Source organism: Cupressus sempervirens, chromosome 6 (assembly GCF_028749045.1).
Source record: "Cupressus sempervirens isolate cs-2001-9-10 chromosome 6, ASM2874904v1, whole genome shotgun sequence".
In the NCBI taxonomy this organism is placed as follows: Eukaryota; Viridiplantae; Streptophyta; class Pinopsida; order Cupressales; family Cupressaceae; genus Cupressus; species Cupressus sempervirens.
The window spans coordinates 84,964,449-84,983,236 of NC_143123.1; the positions used below are offsets into that span (position 1 = coordinate 84,964,449).

At 37.6% G+C, this 18,788-nt stretch overlaps 1 protein-coding gene across 2 annotated transcripts in view; it reads left to right on the forward strand.

Annotated features, from left to right (window-relative positions):
- The first annotated feature begins 846 nt into the window (after positions 1–846).
- KEA3 (K+ efflux antiporter 3) overlaps positions 847–18,788 on the forward strand; it is a 187,018-nt gene continuing 169,076 nt past the window's right edge. Inside the window, exons 1-2 of one of the 2 annotated variants that reach the window (XM_089786848.1) lie at positions 847–1,497; positions 11,905–12,333. In XM_089786848.1, coding sequence (XP_089642974.1) covers positions 1,420–1,497; positions 11,905–12,333 — 507 coding nt within the window. In that variant the 5' untranslated portion in view covers positions 847–1,419. Of the gene's footprint in view, positions 1,498–11,895; positions 12,334–18,788 lie in introns of both variants that reach the window. The other variant, XM_089786847.1, reaches the window with a different exon arrangement.

Genomic DNA, 18,788 nt, shown 5'->3' on the forward strand with positions numbered 1-18,788 from the left:
CACAAAACAAAACAATGTTGTTCACAAATTGGATATGGGAGATATAATCAATCCCACTCCCAATCTTAGTACCTTTCTATAAATTATTTTCCCTCAACTTTCATTCTTCCATAATTTCTAGAAGAAAGTTGCAATGAACTGATTATATCCTTCACTAACACCAAGTTTGATCAACATACCTTTTACTTGCTTTGATGTAATTGTGTGTAAAGGCTTGATACCATGAGTAATTTCTCTATCCATGGTGGAACCATTTTGTTCCTTAGAAATAATCTTCCCTAGTATCTTCTTTAATCTATTAGCTAGAGCTTTAGCCAAAATTTTGTAGACAATGTTACATAATAAGATTGAGTGAGACAAGCAAAAGATCCACACTCTAATCAAGGTAATGACAATATTATTGACATCCTTAATAAATCTTCTCTTCTACCAACATATGATACTTATGACTATATATCTCAAATTGTAAAATTAAGATATATATGATAGTCTTATATAACAACAAAAGCGAATCCATTTTATTAAACATTAAAAAAATAAAATTATTTAAAAAATCTAAAAACTTAAATTGTAAACATTTCATTATAGACCAAAAAAGTGAGAAAAACAAGTCATAATGGTAACTTTGTTTGAATTTATAATTGATTATAATTAAATCCCCATAACTAATTATTACATTTTAAATAAAGATTTAAAAAAATTAATTAATTAATATTTTGCATTTTGCCTATTTAACATTATAAAATACATTATACTGAATTTAATAAATATGGTCAAATGCGCATGCATAATGCTGACTGGACAACACGCAAAATCCTTACCGATAGCAGGGACAAGGAAAAAGATACGAGCGTGATCACAAGTGCCTCTTTTTCAAGCCACTATGAATAATAATAATAATAATATTGTTTTTGGCGTGCAACATGATGTTTGCTACCCTTATCTGTATTACATGTAGATGAAATATGATTGTTCACGGATAATCTACTTGGTTGTCTCTGTGCCACAATTCTATTGATTTTACACGTTGGATTTTCTTTGATAAAATTCAACTCTCGTGAACCACCCGCAAAGGAATTCGATTTAAAAAACAATTGTCAAGCCAACTCGTCTTGCTGCCCCATATCAAGGCATACCCGCGTGCATTTGCGCTGGAGAATCATAAGAAATTGAGGCAGGCCATTTAAAATAGACTGGTAGAATGTATTTTATTCTTGTTCCTTGGGCAGCTATACTTTCTGTTTTCAAATGACAGGGTAAAACTTGGACATGGTTATAACACAGTAGAATTAGCTGGGATTATCTTAATTTCTATGGACTTTATTCAATTACCCAATTCCTAAGACAGCAAATGCATGTATACTGGGAGTTCAACTGTGATACCCATTTCAAAGAGAGACATAAATTGTAGTTTCAGTCATGGTGGTGCTGGTGGGCACGAAAGCATTTCACCAGTCATCATCAATTGCTAAGGCAGCCCGCCAAACAAAATCCCAGGTAAACTATTGAGGTTCAGGCTTCCGTTTCTTTTTGAGAAAGAAAATATCATGGTTTCCAAGAGAAAAGATAAATGTATTAGGAGCTTTTGTATGCTATGCTATGTGTCTTCAACATTGTTTTATGTTTTTGGTACTTCTTTCTGCCTATCATGGGTAAATTTTAATCAGCCCCTGGCAAGACAACCTGCGAGAGTCAATAGCTTCTTTGCCGCTCTAATGATAGTATGCACATCTCTGCTTACGCACAGAGCACATTTCTCCTTCATTTAGGCCCGTGTTACTTTGTTTGGTTATAAGGTGGGCCCTGTTGAAATATTCAACACATTATAGAGATCTCGGTTTCCATTACTTGACCAAATTGCTCTATCATGCAGCAATTCCCAGGGCATCGAACAGGATTATTCAACATTATATAAACACTCTCTATCACTAAAGTTACAAGACGGTAAACACAGCTTCTTTAAATATTAACATTCAAATGACACAATTTATCTACAATCACATGTCAACCTCTTAAGTCTAGTTTGCTCCATTCTAAATTTAGTTTTCTACCTACAAACTATAAAAGAAAATTATATGCTATATCCATAATTTCTTTAAATTAAGAAATTCTAAGCACACTGCTTATCTGACTTAGTATGCTGCTGCATAACTTTCCTGGTTTTAGATAAGCTCTTAAACTGGAGGTGTCTTGATTCCTATCCTTCTCAGCAGTGTTTGAGTTCAAATTTCACCTCAAGTGATGGAAATCACAATGTGCATAGCCTGTGGAACCCAAGCTGAAAAATATTAGCTACAGTAGAGCATATCCAGACGTTCATAAACAACATTCTCACACAATGGGGATAAATGACACTACACTTCGTTGATCACACTTGCAATATTTCAAGACCATCAATTAATCCACTCAGAATTGGCCAAAGTTTTGGGAACGTAGTAGTCAATGTAGATACTTCTATACAAAATTGTGGAGCTTTTTATCATATGTCAGAAAGAGTTGTTTGTTTTCATTAAGATTGGGCTGGTGGTGAATTAGATCTATTATGTGCTATAATTTATAAGGAGGACCCTAAGTTGCTGAATCGGGTGCAGATATGGATGCAGATCCGAGAACCTGGTGTGTGGACGCGTGATTTTTTTTTTTTTTTTTGGGTTTTGGATGCGTTTATATATATATATATATATATATATATATATATATATATATATATGTATGTGTGCGCGCGCACGTGCCTGCAAAGAAATGCAAGAAATATACAAAATTAAATCATTTGATAATATGATACTTCACCATTGATCAAGATATTTGATAGTTCACGAATATTCAAAATGAAATAACTAATAAGCCATATCATGTACGTCTATGTTCACGATTCCAATGCAAATCAGAAAACCATTACAATTATATATTCAAAAATATAGTTCATGATTCAAGGTTCATCAATCTGAATCAGAATCATATGGATTCGCCAAAAAATCCTCATCATCTCCAACTACTGCAAGTTCAAGATCATTTGAACCCAAAATGGTTCCACTTGTGCTAGATGCATTGTGTGTTATGATGATATCCCATCATCATCCATGATTGTAGTAAGATCTTGAATCCTTGCATCCAAGTTCACACACTTTGGTTCTACATCCCAAAGCTTGGCCCCTTCCTTGCAATGATCTTCCATATGTGACAAAAGATGCAAGCTAGTATAAATGTAAACCGATGCTTCATCATTTTGAGAGCCCAATGGGTACACTTGACTAAGTGGATAAAGGAGTATGTACTCTGATTCCGTTCAGCAATAGAAGAACTTGCAACCTAGACAATGTTCACAAAATAAAATTAAACCATAAAAATGAAAAACAAACTAGAGAACTGTAGAATACAAGTGGTAAGCAAAAAGCAAAAAACAAAACTTGTGAGAGGACCTTAATTGCAAGAGGTTGTAGATACTTAAATGGTTGACCATAAAGGTAGCACCATATGATAGCACCCATGTCTCTTTGGTCTTTTATTGCAATTGGACCAAGTTTACCTCTCAAGGCAAATAAACCAAATTTTATGCTAACTTTTTTGTGTATTTCTTCACCTGGGAAGAGTCTTGCAAAAGCTTTGTAGCACTCAGTAGCATCTTCTTCATCTGCATATGGTGCTACTCCATCTAGCATAGCAAGTATTTCCTTGCTACAGTACCTCAGAGATAGGGCATATGCAAGGAGGTGCAATGGGGTGGTCATCTTCTCCCCACAATGATGAATGATGCTTTCCACCTTATTGCACAAGGTTTCACATTTTGCGGGGTCATTCTCATGTGTTTGTATGGGAAGTGTTACCTTCTCAACCATTGTGTCCATGTCATCATACACATCCCCCAAACAAGGTTTATTTGTATTAGCACAGTGGAGCATAATCATGATAGGTTCGGTGAAATCCAATAGAAATTGCACACGAGTCCACCAACTCTAATCCAAGACCAATGCCTTACCTTTTGGGCACTTTCTAAATATGAAACCTTCCACACAACCCATTGGTTGGAGACAACCACTTGGCTCAATGCCCCTTGCACCTTGACAAGTCGTCATATACCAATAGTATGAGATGCAAATCGGGTCTCAACAACCTAACAAAGTTAATAACATGTCAATAAATATTTAGGAATGTTACATACAATTTGATGATTGAACATGAGATAAAATTTATTAAAAAATTCAATAAAAATAAATTTAGTAGTTACAATTTACCTTCAACAACTCCAATTTGGAGAATGATCTAAATATCAATTGTGACATATGATGGTTCGTCACAAACATCAATATCTCCTTCCCCTCTTGGTACATTTGCCTCACCCAATCTAATGCCAATTTGTTCCATGACCAAGTTGAGGGAGTGTACAATGCATGGTGTCCAAGAATTTCTAATTTGTTGAAAAACTCTCTCTACAAAAGTCTTCTCTTTTTGCAATATAGTTGTGCACACCTTTTCATACTTGGGACTTGTGTAATCAGCTGGTGCTTTATTGATGACTGCCACCATCTCCTTCCAATATGGTGATCTCACCAAGTTGAAAGGAAGACCATTGTCATTGAGGCAATATGCAAGCAATGACTTGATAAGCAAGCTCTCTTGCCTCCATTAAATGTAGTGTCCAATGGACCGCTTTTATAGGTGGTAATTTCTACTTCTTCTTCTTCCTCTCCTAGTACAAGTACTTGCAAGAATGGATGTTTAGAGGATATAATTAGTTCAATGGGTAATTGCATTTTTTTTCTTTTTAGATGGAGGTTGTGAAGTACTTTGTTTTGATTTTTTAATCAATTTATCAGCAGCTTCTTGTTCATTTATATAAGGAGCTATTTGTGCATTAGACATCCCCTTCCCATCATTGCCTTTGCACATTACCATTCCTTGGCCAAAAGGGCCCATAAAATAAAGTTTGAAATGGGAACATGAGCTATTGAATGGTCTGCCTTTGTTACTTAGACAATAATTACACTTACAATAATTACACTTCTAAAGATATGAGTCACCTCTTGAAACCTATTATATTTTTGTGGTATGTCTGGACTCTCCATAAAGGAGATCCTATATCAATTTTCAAACTTTCGGCTCCTTGCCCTCCCATTGAACTTTGACTACCGGTGGCAACCATTTTTGCACAATACAATCTAATTTCTTGCTATAATAATGAATAAAATAAATTAAAATTAGAAAAAAAAAACTATGAACATCAAGCATACTAGTGCAAAAATATAATTTAAAAATATGAAAATAGATAGCTAAATTCGTTTCTTTATTTCTAAAAAAAATAACAAAAAAATTGAATAATCTTTTCCAGAACTTAAAAAAACATCAAAATCTCAAAAAAGATTCATAAAAGAACTCAAGAATGGGATCAAATGCTTACCTTAGATATTTAAATCTCCTTTGTGGAAGTTATCTTTTACCCCACGAGTGATCCTCTTCGAAAATAATCACCTTGACTTTTAAATGCCAAAATTGAGACCAAATGAGAAGAGAGCTTAGTTGCAAACGAAATGTGATGCAAAATGATTGAATGACCTTTTTTAGGGTCATTTTAGGGTTTAGGAGCACAAATGAAAAGAATAAAAAAAATGTTATTGTGCACATGTTTTAATGTTGTTTTTGGCTGAAGATGACGTTTTTCACTAATTGGGCTCATAAATGCCTAAGGAAGTGTCTAGGTGCATTATTGATGCCACCCAAAAGTAAATCCTAGAGAGACCCTTTACCAACCAAAGTCTTTACATGGGCTCTCCCCAAATCTCTGATGACAATGTCTCTTCGTAACTCATACTGGCACTGTTGCAATATTGATCTTGGAAATCTATATACTCTTTATAAAACTTGTCATCAGTCTTCCTTAAGTCATGAGACGAGAAATCAGCATACTGAATGTTTTACCTGATAATAATGGTAGAGCCTTCATCCATTATCTTCATGAATCTTTCTATGTGAACCTTCAGGTGATTGTAATCTTTTCAATAATATAAGATGAGTGAGTTTACCAATAGATTCCATAAGAAACCTCTTTTCCCTTGTGTAAGTCCTCATTTCTCCTTTTCCAAATAAACCACACAATCTTAGAAGAAAGAGAAATCCAATACATGTAAATCTAACACTTAAATGTCTTATAACATCCCTTTTCTAAAATATAATTTAACAATAAACAATAATAATAAAATTAAAATAATAAAAGAACAAAAATAAAGCTTCATTTAAAAATATAAGGAATAAAATTAATATCTAACATAATTAAAATTTAGTTAAGTTTAATAAATGGTCAGAAGGCATGAAATGAAAACTTGTGACTCCCTCAAACATGAGATATAAAAGGAAGAAGTTGAACATTATTTGGAAGGGAGATATGAAGGAAGGAAGAAGGAATGAAAGACGTGATTTGAGAAACAATTAATGGAAGAGAAAAGAAGAGTGAGAGGAAAATAAGATATTAACTCCTTCAAAAGCAGAAATGATAGGGTTGTGACTCCCTCAAAGGTTGGTGATTGTGAAAGGTTGTGACTCTTTCAAAGGGCAGAAATGATGAGAGGTTGTGAATCTTCGAAAGGTTGGTGATCATGAAAGTTTGTGACTCATTCAAAGGGTGTTAACTGTGTAAGGCAGTGAATGTTGCAAAGGGAAGAAATGATGAAGAGTTGTAACTCTCCCTCACTTTGGAAGATTTAAGGGGATGTTTCATTTTAGGAGGACGTCCAAGGGAGATAAATTTGGCGAATAATATATTATACTCAAACACAACAATGAAAAGTGGCGACTCAATTTTTATGAAGGGTGGTGATCCTTTCACCAATAAAGTGTAAAGGAGAATTCATTTGAACCATTAAAGGATCAATTATAAAACATCACTCATGTATTTACCAAAACAAATCCTTCATTCATCTATCAATCTTTAATTCCTCAATAAATTAAGCAAAGAATCAATCAGCAAGACTAATCAAACAATCATTTAATCCATATTAATCATCATTTCATCTTGGGATCAAGACAATAGACAACCGAGCAATCAAGTCAGCATACATTCAATCATCGTTTACCAAAATATCAAACCAACATTTATTTCATCATCAATAATCATCTAATCAACAATCACTTAATCATCACTCACCAATACCTCAGATCATTCAATCAAAGGAATTCATTCTATCAATCAATCATTCAACAACAATTGAATGATCAAGGAATTCCGTCAGATTAGTTTGGATACAAGCAATCTGCATTTCAGGATACAACAATATTATGTTCTATCACACATTGTGGTACACAATGAAATGATGTTGTGTAGCATATAGCTCTCTTATATGTTTTTGAATAGTTTATAATGTCAAATGCCAATTAATCTAGATCCTTAATATATTTATTAAAGTTACTTATTCTCCTACAAACAATCATGTATAGGTTAGTGAGGAAATATTACTAGGGAGGGCAAAGATGGGTTACCATTCTAAGTAGGCCACCCCATGGTTGACCCTATTAGGATTTCCTCTACAATCTTTGTGATGGTTGGCTGTTAGGTTTGAACTAAAAAAGGAAAACAATCATATATATGTTAAGAAGGAGACATGAGTAGGAGGGCCAAATTGGTTCCCTCAAACTCAGTAGGCCACCACAAGTGATGAAATTGTCTTAGTTGGATTTCCTGCCATTTGTGGGCCTAGGAACCAGTTGTCTTAGTTGGATGCTGCTCTTGGGTTTGATTGGGCTCAACAGTCTTCAGGCAAGTTCTTTGTGGTCATACTCTACAAGCTCTACTATAGTTGATTATAGGAATTGGAACTATTGATGGCTTGGGTCCTAAAGTTTAAAAGCTATTGCATGATTTATCTAAATAGATTAAGATAATTAATGATACATATGTACTTATGTTTTTTGTTGGATCTATAACCCTAATAAAAATAATTGTTCTTATGAATTATATTTCAATTATTGTCTAAAAGATTTATGGGATCTAGACTTGGATTAATCTTGATAAAGACATTTTAAAGGTAAAGATATAATTCTAATTATTTTATGGTTCTCATTTTAATTGAACTTGTGATTCGAGGGTAAGATTTAGGATTATCCCAAAAGGGGACATCACAGCTGGTATCAATGCAGTAATCTAGCTAGCTTGTAGGAAAGGTTAACCATTCAACCCTCTTCTTGAGTAAACCAAAAATAAAATCGAGTAGGCCACTTTGCACTTCTATATGTATGTGCCTTTTACATGTTTGCTTCATGATTGGTGTTTCTAGCATGTTTTCTCTATGAGTACCTTTCTCATGTATCCCTAGTATCTTCGATGAATTCTTTTTGCCTTACATGTATTTATGTGTTGCTTCATGTGTGATATGTTTTCAACATGTTTACTCCATGTTTGTTTTACGATTACTTTATGCCTAACAATTATGAAAATGTTCAATATAAGATCTCTTTTGAGGTTAGTATACAATCAAATACAAGTAAGATATTGAAAGAAACATCAGTAGTGCAAAATCTTCAATTCATAATTAATATTAGAGTAACGCATCAAAAGCTAATTACACTGAGGAACTAAATAGTACACATCCCCAAAGGTTAATTTAATATTCTTCATATTAATTAATGATATTAGATTTTGTGATATTGCTATCAGGATTTAACTGTGTAGTTTTTTGAGTCAAACTCATTGACGCATATTTCATGAGTAGTATTTTACATAAACTCATCTCTCATGATAATGAATAAAACACTTAACATGCATTGGTTCTAGGTGATGCTCACATAGGTGAAGCACCAAGAGGTCACCCATCCCAATACTACTCCAGCTTGATCGGGCTTAACTACAGAGTTTCCTCCATGGTCAAATCCACTTTGTTTGCAACCCAATTTGCAAAACCTTCACCAAGTGTTGTGCCTTATGAACCATTCATTAGAAAGCCCCTTAAGCTCATCAATTGATAAGTAGGAGATATTTTCCACAAGTCAAATTGTGATATTGCTATTAGGATTTAACTGTGGAGTTTTTGAGTCAAACTCATTGACTCATATTTCATGAGTAGTGGTTTACATAAACTCACCTCTCATGATAATGAATAGAACACTTAGCATGCATTGGATCTTGGTGATGCTCACACATGTGAAGCATCGGGACTTCCCGAGAGGTTACCCATCCTAGTACTACTCCAGCTCGAGTGCGCTTAGCTACGAAGTCTCCTCCATGGTTAAACCTACTCTGCTTGCAGCTCCATTTGCAAACTCCGTAGTTAAGCACACTTGAGCTGGAGTAGCACTGGGATGGGTGACGTCCCGAGAAGTCCCGGTTCTTCACCTCTGTAAGCATCATCTAGACCCAATGAGTGCGAAGTGTGCTATTCATTATCATTAGAGATGGGTTTATGTAAACAACTACTCATGAAATATGGTTCATTGAGTTTGACTCAAAAACTACATAGTTAAACCTGATAGTAATATCACATTTTGACTTGCTGTAGAAAATATCTCCTACTTATTGATATTAGATTTCCACAGTCCATAGATGATTTACCGAAGAGTGTGATCTTAAATGTTGATGGAAAAACTCCAACACAATCTAACCTGGAAACATTTGCATGAATTCTTCATATTGGCTGAAATATTTTCATTAGAGAGGGTTGACACTTAATTCAATTTCAAGCTACTGGAGATAGGTAAGAGCTGAATGCAAAGTGGTTTGGAACGATGCACTCCCTTTTTATTGATTCAATCAAACATGATAATATGACTAGGTAAAATACATGAAATAGAACATTTATCAGCACAAACAAAGACCTATAGGCCTAACATAACAATATAGAGCATAAATCTGGGAAGGAAAGTAAGAAGGGAATGTGTCACAAAAATTTGGGTTCAAAATGGTACGACTAATTTGCTTGGTGCCATTGTCCTTGTGGATCCAAAAATGACATTGTTTGTGGATCCAAAACTACATTGTTTTATGTTAAGAAAACTCCAAAAAGGTGTCGGATTAATTTGCTAACCACATACTATGTGTGAAATATGGAAGTGCCAAAGTCCTTATTTCAGAATTTGAGTCTTCTTGTCTCATTCCACCTTCTCTAGATCTACAACACTTTATCTCTAGATCCGTATACCTGCATGCAAGAGAGGGAAAATGGTGTTTGTGTTGTATAGGGGCTTGCCTCAGCCAAGCCCTTAGAGTATTCAGCCTTCCCTACAACAATAATGTCTGAAATAACCATGAATTTGAAGTTAAGAATGTTCAGTCACAATGATATACTTTCTTGAGTGAATTCGCCTTGTCTTGAAGTCTTCATTAATGGTAATTTAGGCTAAAAAGGGAGCTCTTAATGTCTTCACTTATGGAGGAAACATAATAACTTGATCAATGATGCCACCTTCAATGTTCGATTCTCCTTCTTCACTACCTTAGGGCTAGTCTCCATGCTGTTGCTTAGTGTATTTTTGTTAGCAGTAACTGTTCAACTTTTTGTGGAGCTGGTTGCCGCATAGATGGTCATGTTTGTTGCTTATTTTTAAGCAGCCCTCTTAAATATTATTTAAATACATATATCTTGCAAATAAATTTGAAGATAAAACTGCAGGCAAATAAAAAGGGGATGAAAAGAATGGTGAAACACGTCACTTTTCTCAATAAGTGGTAGTTGCTTTTTTCTATCCCCCGTTTTTATCCCACATCTTATTTCCAACTCATAAACAATAGTTGCTCCATTAAAGTAGGGAAAGATTTCAATTTATTCTTTTCTTGAAATTAACTAATTTGCATGGGAACACTCAGCTTCTTAAGTTTAAGAAGAAATTGCACTTAAGCAGCCGCATGGGGACATGGGGTTAGAGATGATTGGAACTCTTGCTCAAGAGGAGATGAATTGCGATTTTCAATATGAGATGTTCAAATGAGGAGGCTCTATGCACAAAATTAGGCCCTGGGATGAGCAAGATCAATCAAATTGGAAGGCACAAAATCAAGAGCACTAAAGTGAGTGCTAGGAGAGCATGCAAATGTGTGAGGATATCCTTTGCGGCACTACATTTAGCCTTCAGTTTAGTGGGAGTATGACTTCACACTCATACTCTCGATATGTATAGGATAGCAACAAAAGACTATCACCAAGACAGAAGAGAGACAAGGAAACACCTAGCCCCTTGGGACTTAGGACCTCATTAATCTCAAATGCCAAGTAAAAAGGAGCAATATGATCAACTAAATCTTGTACCCCTTCACACTATTGCCATAGTCAATGAAGATACATTTCATTACCTTCTAAACAAGCACTTGGTGTTTAACAACTGAGTTTCCATTGCCCATCCTCAAAGTATACTACTTTTTCCATAAAACAAGCTTATTTGCTAGTAATTTAGCCTTTAGTTGTTTTGATAAGGCACATATATGATTGTCTGGATGTGAAGTTTCTTCTATCTTCCCATGAAGCTCATATTTGATTATGGGCAATATGAGAACTTGAGAATCAAATGATAAGTTTAACATGTTCACATCACATTGAAAGAATGACATAGTGCAGATATTGGGAATAAGATCTAGGCATTGAAAAGTAGAGATCTATATGAGTATCCCTTCGTGTTTACATTTTCCTTTGACAAATTTCCTCAGATTATATGCAAAGGAATAGTGCTGGCATACAGCAGATAATGAGATCTTTTCCGTGTGTTACAAGTTCTTAATGTGGTCCATTTTTAACCCCTGTTATGCATATGTGACATCTGCTAGAATGTGATGTGATGAGACTCATGACTTGAGCCCATGCAAGGCAGGCAATGTATCTCGCTTCACTGTTTTCTTCTTCTGTTATATTTGAATTGTTTTATAATTTGTATGAAAACCAGTTGGTTTCTTAATGACCTTGACTATCTTTATGATACTGATGAAAGATTTTGCAGGAGCACACCTCTACAGGACTGTCTTACTTGAATATTATACACTATCCTGTGGTAAGGGTGGATGTGAAAGTCAATTCCTATCACACAACATTTGAGGTTTTCTCCAAAGGACGTGCAAAATATGGGAGCCATTTTGGTCGCCAGAGAATCAGAAATTTTAAGTCATGCTTATGTTCAATCAGAAAATGTTTTCAACATGGAGGCCTGCATTCGTTTGTTCCTCGGCAATCCTTTTTAGGGTGGAAAATAGGGAACAAAGTTGGATTTAAGAATAACAAACGCAGTGAAAGGGAGAAATTCCGGATTAATGCTGAGCTTGAATTTGCAAATGCAGTAGATGTGATAAATGATTTAGGTTTAGACACCATGACGTTCTTTGCAGTTACTGTTCTCGTAGTTCCAGCATTCAAGGTCATCAAAGCTAGTCCGGTATGCATTCTGTCTGCCACATTCATGATGTCTTTATGTTTATCTAGATCAATGTTACTGTGTAAATTGGTCCTTTAAGCTTCTTGTAATATATGTTGCTCACTTTTCTAATAGAAATTTGCACGCACTTATTGTGTATATTTGCAATGACCTCTTAACTGCTTTATTTCAATCTTCACTTGGCTTTTGTATTATGAAATGTTAAAAAAATCATTGTAGAATTTAATAATATTATGTTTGATGCCTCCAAAATGCTTACCTAGTATGCAAAATGATTTCTTATTACCAAAAGACTAATATATATTGTTTTCTTTTCTCTATAACAAGAAGTTACTTGTATGAAATCACACTGTAATTTCCCTGTAATGTCAGAATTGGTATTCTCTCATTGAGAAAACAAAATTGACTCTGAGTAAGAGGTTAAATTTGGGATTGAATTTTAAGAATTTACTTAAAATGGCTTGGACATTGATTACTGAAAAATCACTGTTGGCTTTTGTGTATGATCAAACTGTCATCCGGTAAAATGAGTAGTTAGGCAGTTACCGGTGCGGACATGGTTGTGTCGTTTCATTAGCACCGTATTGAGTATTATAAATGTGGCTTTCACTTATGTATTTGACATTGTTGTATGAAACATTATTGTTATGTATGGAAAGTATTTGATGAATGAATAGTATTTTACTTTGTTAAGTTATTACATGTTTCTTTTTGTTCACCTACGGGCTGAACATTTGGCACCGTTGCCAGTTCAAATCCGGAGTAGTATAGAAGGCCGAGAATAAATGGGAATAACCGTACTAGACAATCGGAAAACGAATGAGGACGATGAAACAAAAATTCTAGAAGGTGAGCATGAGGCAGCCCAAAACTTTCACATCCTGTACTGTGTAAGCCTGGAAACCTTCGTACAAAGAGAAGCTACGGAGAACAAGGTTACACCAAACAATGTGTGGGATGCTATGCACGCAAGCCCAACCACAAACAAACTTTTAGACCAACTCCCCCGTCTCATTGCACAAGCATACTTGGCACATTAGAGACATAGGGAGGAAGTGGAACGCTGTCAAGAGACCCTCAAAAATTTCTATGAGGAGAGAGATGCACGACATCGCAAAATGAAACCATGAGCTTTTGAGCCGTGGTGCCAAGAGCACTTGAGTCTGCTTGAGTCAGCACATGATGTATACAGATTAAATAAATAAAAGAGTGTTCTATTTTGGTTTTATATAATGGTATATGTCAAATGCCCAATCTTTTAAACAAAAATAGGAACTTGAGGGAGGATGTTGACGAATTACAATTTGTGCGGGGGGATTTAATCTAAGTCGAGCTAAGGTGGCAACTAAGACAACTTGCCGAAGATCGGACTATGGGGAAGTTAGAGGAATCACCGAGGGTGATTGAAGGCAACCGCGTGGAAGGCGCTAGAACTTCCAAGGGGTGCCATAGTTCCTTGGAATGGCGACTATGGAGCAACGAGGAGTTGCTCGAGGAAACACGACATAGATTAACGGTGTTCGAGGAGACAAGAGAAGAGTTTTTGCATTCATCCCGTACACCACTACGAGAGGGAGCTCGTAAAGAAGTAAGAAGGGAGGCGAGGCCAATAGAAGACATAGGGGCACAAGAAAGTGTTGGAGGGACACTGCACGGTGGTTAGAGTAATCCACTGGGACCAACTCCTAATAATTCTGGGACATGACTGAGTGGTCATTAAAGGACGAGAAAAATGTCTCAAAAGCAAAAACTCCTGAAGTTCATAGGCGACAGGAAGGAAGACCTCGTATGACATTGCCATACACGTGAAACCATATGGACCGTTAACTCCGTCACTGACGCCGACGAGTGGTTGAACCAATTTCTAGCTAGCCTATGGGTAGTGGCCGTGGGTTGGTTCTCTGACATGGACAAGGCGAAGATCTCCACTTGGGATAATCTAAAGAAAGAATTTCAAGCAAAATTTTGATTGCTACGGGATGACAACGAGGTTGTAGCAGAGATCTACAACTGTAAACAAGGAAAGGAGGACACTGTTCAAGCCTACAATTGAAGGCTCAAAGATCTTAGCCGGATGGGTACTCAACCAGCGGATGAACTAAAGAAACGTTGGTTTGTCAAGGAACTCCGCGGGGCATTGAGAAGGAAAATGAAGATAGTCCCGCCCACATCATATACAGATGGCTACGACCATTCCCTGAACTTAGAATGTGAGAGCAAGACGACAAAGAAAAAGAAGAAGAAAAGTAAATCTTCATCCTCCTTTGAGAGTGATGAGTCCTTTGACAAGGAAAGTAGTGTAGATAGCGAGGAGGAACCCAACAAGAAAGTACAGACCCTCCAAAAGGACTTGGAGCGAATGAGGAAGGAGTTCAAATCCATGAAGGGAACTACTGGCCGTATGGAGGAAGGAGAAATATGGTGTACAAATTTCAAAGAGAAAGGTCACCCAAAGGGAGTGTGCCCTAAAAAGGCAATGTGAGATATTTGTTAGATCTTGGGTCATTCTACAAAGGAGTGCCTATTCATCATGAAGACACAAAGTCAATAGATATTGTTCACACAGGATCAACCATGCACTTGTGGAACTAATAATGAGACCCAAGGCAACAACAATGCCACATCCGGCGGCTACAGAAATAACTGCTGAGGAGGACGGGGCGGCAATGACAACAGGAATTGGATACAATATGATTCCAAGGGAAGGCCCATAATCTAATGCCAGGCATGTAAGCAATGGGGCCACTTTGCCAAAGAGTGTTCGAAGAGCAACACTCAAAAATTATGTCGATGGCGTGGTCTAGGGGACCACGAAGACGTCAACTACCCAAAACAAGTAAAACTCCTTAACATTGACGAGGAGAAAGTTCTTGTTGTCACCCGCAACCAGGCCAAGTAGGCAACTTTTCCTGACCCCCGTACGGAGAAGTAGAGATTGCGGGAAGCATGAGAAGACATAGAAAGGGCAATGAAGGCTACAAAAGACACTATTCCAGGACGATTGGAGGGGGAGAACAATTTGGTGAACCAGATGCTACAAATGGACGTGCCCATTAGACTTCAAGACCTATTACAAACGGTACCACAACTAAGGACGACATTATTGAGTGCCCACGCAAACCTGTTAGAGACAAAGGAACAACCAATTGTACCAGGAGGGTCGACCACAGATAACATGTTGTTGACAGTAAGCAATGGCCATCACCCTGCGGTGGTCGAGATGGGAATCCTTGGAACCATCCTAACGGACACCATCGTGGATGGTGGGTTCGGGTGAACGTTCTTCCTGAGGAGACATGGAAGAAACTGGGCAAGCCTACCCTATAGCCGCCCACATTCAACCTGCTCGGCATCGACTAGCAGGGGATAAAGCCCCTAGGGACTCTGGTGGCTCAACAAGTAACCATTGGGACACAACCATTTGTGTTGGATTTTGTAGTGATTCCCTTGAAGAATAAGGGATATGACGCCATTCTTGGAAGAGGATGGCTACTAGCCGCTAAAGTGAATCACAAATGGAAGGAAAATATTTTGTTGATGGAAAGCGGAGGGTGGAAGTTTTCCATTGATCTCTGAACTCAAATAGTAAGTGAAGAAATGGCGTCGTTGTTGGAGTTCAAGTCAGACGGGGAACATTAGATAGATGAAGGAAGAGCCCATATGGATCCAAATGACGAAGGCATTTTAGAATTGGAAGAATGATCAGGAGACGAAACTAGTTCACTAAATGGACTTTTCCATTGGCAGAAGGAAGATTATGAGCTCTTCCATTCTTACATGCTTGGCATTGAGGAGCCTAAAGATGAGGAAGTATTTCCACCGGAGTTCGTGGAATACAAAGAAGGCAAAACAGAGATCAACGGGAGTCTTGTCCATTGCTTTGAAGGGAAAGCTATAAGATACGAAGAGCCATTAGTAGAGGCTACTAATCTTGGTGACACAAAGAATCCGAGGAACATACTTGTTGGAGACGACTGGAACCCAGTACTGAAGGCTGCAGCATTTAAAATCTTTATGGAGTATAAAAATGTATTTGCGTGGACTTACAAGGATTTAAGAGGGGTTCCGCCTGAAATGTGTGTTCACCACATACCCTTGGTACCCAGAGCCATACCTGTGCGGAAGCGACCGTACAGAATGAACAAGAACTATGCAGCCTGCGTAGATGAGGAAATACAACGAATGCTGGAAGGCAACATAATATTTAAAGTTAAAACAAGTGAGTGGGTGTCACCAATTGTGATATCCATGAAGGACAGGATCCAAATCTGGATATGTGTGGATTTCCAGTGCTTGAATGCGGTCACAATAAAAGATCCCTTTCCAATCCCATTCACCGACACAATTCTGGAAGAAGTGGTAGGACAGGAGATGTATTCCTTCATGGATGGATTCTCTGGTTATAACCAAATCTCCATCACTGAAGAAGATAATCTGAAAACTACTTTTGTGGTGGAGGATGGAGTGTATGCATACAATCGAATGCCCTTAGGATTGTGTAACGCATCTGCTACGTTTCAGAGGATCATTTTGCACATATTTGACAAAATGTTGGTAGGCAACTTTCGAGTATTTTTTGATGATTGGTCAATCTTCAGTGGACAGGACAACCATTTGAAGGCACTCCAGGAATGTATGGAGAGGTGTTGGTGGGAAAGGCTGGCATTGAGTTCGAAAAAATGTTGGTTCATGGTTCCTCAAGGCAAACTACTTGGGCACATTGTTTGCAAGTTAGGATTGAAGAACGACCCTGATAAAGTAAGGGTGATCGTGGAAATGGAAGCCCCGATGGAGGTATCTGGAATCGAGTCTTTTCTCGCGCACATTGGATATTATAGACGGTTCATAAAGAACTACGCCTGAATTGCTCTTCTTATGGACAAGTTGACACGGAAGGCAGAACCGTACGTCTAGAATTTCGAGCAGGAGAGTACCTTCATAGAGTTGAAAAATAGATTGTTGGGGGCGCCAATCTTGGCGTACTCGAATTGGGACAAGGAGTTCCATGTCCATGTGGACGCTTCAAACTTCACCGTAGGTGCAACGTTGGCACAAATTGGAGACCATGGCCTGATCAGCCGGTGCATTTTGCAAGTCGGCTACTGTCAAACGCCGAGAAGAATTATAGCACCACTAAAAGGGAGGCTCTCGGGATGGTGTACTCGGTACAAAAATTTAGACATTACCTATTGGCCCATTTACTTTTTACGTGGATTACCAGGCATTGGTGTACCTGGTGAACAAACCAATTATCCAAGGTAGGACTAGCAGATGGTTGTTGCTCCTGCAGGAATTCACCTTCATCATCATTGTGTGACTCGGGAAGATTCATGTTATTGCAGACTAGTTCTCTCGAATTAGGTCCAGAGAGCCATCGGAAGGGGTCAATGATGATTTTTCGAATGTACACTTGTTCAGAATTGCCATTCTTCTAGGATGGTACAAGTCTATTGGGGTATATCTATCAATGTCTCAATTTCCGAGAGAGATGTTGCCAGGCGAACGACGAAAGCTAGTTTTAAGGAGCTAGACTTTCCAACTGATAAATGATCTCCTATACAAGATGGGTCTTGATCAAGTGCTAAGGTGGTGCGTAATGGAAGAAGTGTAGAGTGTTCTGAGGGAAGCACATGAAGGTCCGATAGGTGGCGACATGGGACTTGACACAATGGCATGGAAGGTTCTGCTTGTTGGGTTATGGTGGCCCACACTTTACATTGATGCATGAGAATGGGTGTTGAGTTGCGATACATGCCAAAAAGCCGACAAACCACTCAAGAGGGACTTTATGCCATTAAATTTGTCCACGCCCAGGAGTTGTTTGAACGTTGGGGACTAGAGTTTGTGGGTCCACTGAAGGTGAGTAGGGCTTGACGTTGCCGATACGTGGTGGTGGCTATGGAGTATTTAACAAAATGGGTAGAGCCATGGGCACTACTCGACAACTTTGCAATTAAGTACGACAAAGTTTTTGTATGAACAGATCATCACACGGTATGGCATGCCTATCTAGTTAACAAGTGACAAAGGGGGTCACTTTGCCAATTACGTGATTAGATTACTGACAACAAAACTCAAGATTTTTCATTTGTTGTCAAGTCCATATTACCTATGAGCTAATGTCTAGGTGGAAGCAACAAACAAAATCCTTGTGGCCATCATATATTAATCATGCGGAGTCGAACATGTAGACTGGGAGGAAAAGTTGTCTTCGACGTTGTGGGCCTACTGCACCACATTCAAAGTCACAACTAGACAGACGCCATTCCAGTTAATGTTTCGCCAAGAAGCTGTGGTACTAGCCGAATTTATGGTCCCAAGTCTGTAGATTGCAATTGAAAATAGACTCAAAGATATGGAGAGTCTACGAGAACGCTTATACCAACTGAACAAATTGGATGAACAAATATTATTAGCACAATGGGCGACAAAGGTGGCTCAGACCCAATGGAAGG